The sequence below is a fragment of the Vombatus ursinus genome, unplaced genomic scaffold (assembly GCF_900497805.2).
Source record: "Vombatus ursinus unplaced genomic scaffold, bare-nosed wombat genome assembly UNPS02008961.1, whole genome shotgun sequence".
Lineage (NCBI taxonomy): Eukaryota > Metazoa > Chordata > Mammalia > Diprotodontia > Vombatidae > Vombatus > Vombatus ursinus.
Window position 1 is genome coordinate 3,517,525 of NW_020948739.1, and position 5,292 is coordinate 3,522,816.

Here is a 5,292-nt window from a genome sequence, read left to right on the forward strand (position 1 = left end):
GTTTGTACATGTAGCACGGAATCTTCCTCCACTTTAAGACATCTATTTACTGACAAAGAAAGACTAGTATGGGGTAAAGAATGCTGTAAAAAAATAAAGTCTGTAAACAAGAACGAAAAGATAGAGCAAATGGACTCCCATTTCAACAAGGGAAAATAAACAGTGATGCATACAACTTTTTAAAACAAGTTATGGCCTGTTTATTAAAGAATACTTTTGTACAGTTTACTTTTCACTGGTCTGTTCTGGCATACTTCTAATGATATCAGAATCACCTAGAAAATTAAAAAAAAAACAACAAAGTAATGTTACAATTTTACATAAAGACAACTGATGAAACTATTAAACTTATCATCACTGGCAGTCAAAAGTAAACAAATTCTCTTCTTGGGTTATTCTCCCTGAAAATTACAACAATTTTTTAAACTGCTGTCTGAATTGTCACCAACTATTAGGCTTGCTTACCTTCCCTTTTAAGGGAACACAGTTATCTCCCCAACAGCAATCTTCATTTCTCTCAGCATTGAAAAAAAGACCACTAAAAAACTAATGCCCCAGTTTCTATTCCCAGAAGCCAACAGTAAGTCAAACCAAAGACAAATAAATACAACTTACCTTTCGTTTGTTACCAGTATTTATAAAACCAAAACTAGGGAAGAGAACTAGTTCTGGAGACACAATGCATGGTCTTAATTTAGCGAATGTCTAGCCTGACCAGATCACAATAATATCAGGCCAGCGAGAATATTCGCAATACACTAAACCAAACTCCACTGATCATTAGGCTACCTATGCTGTCAATTTTATTCTGGAGCTAATGATTTCCTTACCTTCTCAAGGCATTAGTGATACTTAAATTCCCCTTCCTAACTACCAATTCCTTAAAACTGTATCCTACATAAAAGCTAAAGTCTCTTGAAAGAGCCCTATTGTTCTAAAATAATTAACTACAAAAACTTCAGCAACCCAGAATTTTTGTATACTCACAAATCCTTCCACCCTCCCCCAAAAAACTTGCCATTTTAATTAATTTTCCCTTGTCCAGCACAGCACTGCCTGCTTAGGCAAGTGGCTATTCCTGAGGCTTCTTAGTCACATAAAATAAGTTGTTAAAGGTGTGTAGTTTGTTTTTAAACATCTACAACCCTAATTCATAGTAACTGAGGTTCAGCACAGTGCTTGTTAATTAATCGTCCACTAAGTTCTTAGACATTATCCCATGAAATAAACTACCAAGTTTAGAAAACAGATACTATGGAGTGCACTGTGTAATTAAGCTGGACTCCTTAAATAAACATACCTGGATCAATGATAGCCAGTGTACATACTCTGTAGTACTTCCCACATGCTGTACCCAATTCAATGTTATTGCCACTGTAGTGATGGACGCCAGTTTTGGCCAACATAGCGTAATATTCAATCTCTGATTTCCTGAAGATAAATAAAATTAATGACATATCAGCCCACTTAAGTACTTGAAGCTTTGCTACTGCCTACTGGATAAAGGTCAAACTCAAACTGTCATACTTCAACTTACCTTTTCCAAAGTTAACTCTTATACTCCCTCCTTCAAACCCTCATACACAGTGTAATCCAGTAAAATAAAAATTAACAATGCAAAGCAAGTCCTACACTTACCTGCCTGTTCCTTTTCCTACACCATTCCCTCTGTCTAGAAGTTAGTTTTTCCTGCTAACCTATCTTTCAGGGTCACAACCCATAGACTTCCCTGATTCCTTTGAAAATTGCCTCCTCCTTTCAACATCCTCATGGCATCTTTTATTTGTTCAAGATTTATTCCTCCCGGAAAGGCCCATACATCATTTATTCTTTGCCCTCAGTATGTTAACAGTTTTATACATGTAGTAATTAATGTTTGTTGTAAATATGTAGTAATTAATGTTTGTTGAAAAGAGTAAAAATTCAATAATCTTACTGCATTTTTTGTTTTGATTTTGAGTAAAACAAAAAGTTAAATTTCACTATTAATTCTAACTAAAAAACACACTACTTTCAGCCAGTCTATTAATCTCAATGAACATGCTAAATTTTATTGGGTTTAGTACGAGAGGGTACATTACTCAAATTATAGTAGCACGTAGCAGTCAATGGACATTTGTTGAGTAACTATTACATGCAAGGCATTGTACTAAGGGGGCAGGGAGGTGGCACTATGGATAGAGTGCCATTGCCTGGAGTCAGGAATACTCATCTTCCTGAGTTCAAATTCAGTCTCAGACACTTACGAGCTGTGTGTCCCTGAGCAAGTCACTTAGCTCTGTTTGCCTTAATTTCCTCATCTATAAAATGAGCTGGAGAAGGAAATGGCAAACCACTTCAACATCTTTGCCAAGAAAACCCCAAATGATGTCATGAAGAATCAGATACGACTAAACCCACTGAACAACACCACTGTGCTAAGAGGTGGGTAGACAGAAAAACAAGACAGTTCCCTTGTCTCAAGCTCAACATGGAAGACAACAGGCAAGTAATTGTACAAACAAGACATATACAACATGAACTGGAAATAAAAGAAAGTGAAATTTTAGCTGGAACTTGAAGGAAGTCAGGAAAGCCAGGAGGTACAGATAAGGATGCAAACAATTTTAGAAAGCAATTTATGAGTGCTAAATATGTGCCAAACATGGAAAGCGTTACAAAAAAGGACTAAAATAGGCTGAGGCTGCCTGTTCTCATGCTTAGTACAGGGCTGGGAAGGCACTTAGTAAGTACTTAATGTTTTCTGACTGGCTGTTCTCAGAGAACTTACAATCTAGATAATGACACAATACATACACAAAAGCATATGCTTAGTATCACAAACCATTATGCGGGACAACTGAATAGTATAGGCAAAAAGTGCTAGTTTCCCAGAGGAAGTAAAGCTATCACTTTGTATGACTGGCCAAAGGAGGTTCCAAAGACAGTCTTTGAAGGGACCTGAAAGGATAAGCCAGTCAACTGGGAACGCACAAAACTCCTGGTCATGCTAATTTGCACACAGGCCACTGGCTAAAACAGAAATACTATGGGCATGTAAAAAATTGGGAAAAAAAAAACAAACCCCAACCTATTTTTAAAAAGTTTCTTCAAGTCTAAAATTCCCAAAAAACATTTTGAGAAATGCTGTCCATGGCTGAGCAGTTTTCTAGGACCAGTTAAATTTCTACAGACCTCACCGTTTAAATCTACATGCAATATTGCTCTAGTACAGGTGTCAAACACTCTGCTTGAACCAGCTTAAAATATAACTAGGAAACATTTAGCAAAACAAAAAATACAATAAAACAGATGTCAATATGTGTTTTCTATGTGGTCTGCAACATGTAATGACCTCTATTTTTTATGCTCAACACTACTGCTTTATAGTACATTTTACCCCTCTCTAAGCCTCAGAAATCATTTGAGGCAGTTAAGTGGCACAGTAGGTAGAGCACTGAACTTAGAAACCAGAAGACCAGCAGTTCAAATCCTGCCTCAGACCCTTACTACAAGTGTTGCATCGCTTTACCTCTATCTGCCTCATTTTATCTGTAAATGAGGATGAGAATAGCTAGCCCCAGTATTGTTGTCAGCATAAAATGAGCTAATATTTGTAGTGTTTTACAAACCTTATTTTTGGTCTAACTCCCTCATTTTACAGATAAAGAAACCAAACTCATTTCATCATATATTAAGTGTCTAATATACAAAACAAACAAGATCCCTTACAGCTCCAATATTCCAAGTCTTTAAAGGATTACAAACAGATTCATGGTCCAGACAGCCAATGGCACACTTTGTGTATACCAGTTTCCAATCTACAAATCAGAAACATATCAACCTGCTACATACATATTAAGTGCATGCCCTAGTAAAATGGTTATCTTTAAAAGGAACACTGTAAGGAATTCCTTCCAGCTTCCAAAATGCCCTGACTCTAGCTTAAAATCACCATCTCACAGCAACAATGGTAAACACATGCAAATTAAGACTAGCTTATGTTGTCAGACCCTAATTTTAATAAGCCCAATTTCTTAGGTCTGGAGTTTTCTCAAAACAACTCTCTGAGGTAAGTGGTGCAAATTTTATTCTCATTTGTGTGTGTGTATATATATATATGTATGTGTTTACACACACACACACACACACACATACATACATACAGCAAGTGAGGCTCAGTTCCTGGTCACATGGACAGTATGCTTCAAGGGCAGGATATGAAACCAGATTTTCACAAGTCATTTTGCCAATAGCCCCATATCTACCTAAAACTCTGCAAAACCTTTTACATATTTCATCTCTTTTGATTCTCATAAAAATGTGAAAAAGGTGTATGATTCCTATTTTACAGCTGGGTAAATGAAGGCTCAGAGAGATTCTGCCTAGCCCAGGATCCTACAGCAATTAAGGGTGTTTGAAGTTAGGCTTGAGTTTGGGTCTCCCTGACTCTCAAGTAACAGGCAGGTTTCTATCCAAACCCCCCTCCCCTTCAAAAAACCAACAAATGATATCGCTCTCGAGAAGATACCCCAGAGAAGATTCTGTGGGGGGTGCCCCGGAGCGCACAGCCAGGCACAAGGACCACTTACCTCAAGGCTGGGCAGTTGTTGGCTAAGATGACCAATTTGGCTTTGCCTTGTCTGATCATTTTCAGGGTCTGTTTGTAGCCTAGCACGTATTTGCCGCTTTTCATGACCAGCTGGAGCCTCGAGTTGATGGACTCCAGCGACTTTTTCTGCAGGAGACATTTCAGACTGTTCTAAGTCCAGGGCTCCACGCAGTCAGCGCACCCCCCCACCCTCACCCCCACCCCCACCTCAAACCCGCGACGGGGCCTGGAAGGTCCTGGGGCCACAGCACGCAAGCCTCCCTCCCAGCCCGGGCTTTCCATATCCGGACCCGCCCTTCGCTCTTCTGGACCCCGGAAATCTCGCCTACGAGGGTAGAGTGAGAGTGGAGGTAATGGGGGTGATTTCACCCCTTCTGATCCCGCCCGCCCGCCAGTCCGCGGGTCCCCGGCGGCGGCCCCTGGAGCCCGGCTCGCTCCACGTGTGGAGGCCACTGGCGGCTCGGGCCCGCCCCACTCACCGTCTTCTTTGCGGCCACCATCTTCCTGCCTGCGGTGCGGGAGGACCCTCAGCCTAGAGCACAGAGAGACACGGGGGGACACTTAGCATCTGGAAGCCCCCCACCCACGACCCGGCAGGACCCCCAGGGCCACGCCATCCCCGAGCCCACAGAGGCCCACTCACCAGAGACCTACCGCCAAGATGGCCGGGAAGCGAGAAAGGAAGAAGCTCCCACAATGAA

The 5,292-nt window shown here is 40.8% G+C and overlaps 1 protein-coding gene and 1 non-coding gene across 3 annotated transcripts; both read right to left on the reverse strand.

Moving 5' to 3' along the window:
- Positions 1 to 174: 174 nt before the first annotated feature.
- On the reverse strand, positions 175 to 5,292 carry RPL30 (ribosomal protein L30). 2 transcript variants are annotated; one of them, XM_027850033.1, is made up of 5 exons: positions 5,246 to 5,292; positions 5,071 to 5,123; positions 4,572 to 4,717; positions 1,301 to 1,431; positions 175 to 275 (listed from the first exon to the last, which is right to left on the reverse strand). In XM_027850033.1, the coding sequence occupies exons 2-5, from the start codon at positions 5,089 to 5,091 to the stop codon at positions 226 to 228; spliced, it is 348 nt and encodes a 115-aa protein (XP_027705834.1). In that variant the 5' UTR covers positions 5,092 to 5,123; positions 5,246 to 5,292; the 3' UTR covers positions 175 to 225. The 2 variants fall into 2 exon arrangements, with proteins under 2 accessions (XP_027705834.1, XP_027705833.1); XM_027850032.1 differs by having other exon boundaries at positions 5,235 to 5,283.
- On the reverse strand, positions 621 to 754 carry LOC114034370. The gene has a single exon (XR_003568092.1). It is a non-coding gene; the product is annotated as a small nucleolar RNA SNORA72 (small nucleolar RNA).

What these genes read in the sequence shown, in the direction of transcription:
- RPL30 (XM_027850033.1), bottom strand. Translation starts at nt 5,091, where the DNA reads ATGGTGGCCGCAAAGAAGACG. An exon ending in TGGTGGCCGCAAAGAAGACG is followed by an intron (nt 4,718 to 5,070) that starts GTGAGTGGGGCG and finishes TGTCTCCTGCAG; the next exon opens with AAAAAGTCGCTGGAGTCCAT. An exon ending in ACTGGCTATCATTGATCCAG is followed by an intron (nt 276 to 1,300) that starts GTATGTTTATTT and finishes TTAATTTTCTAG; the next exon opens with GTGATTCTGATATCATTAGA.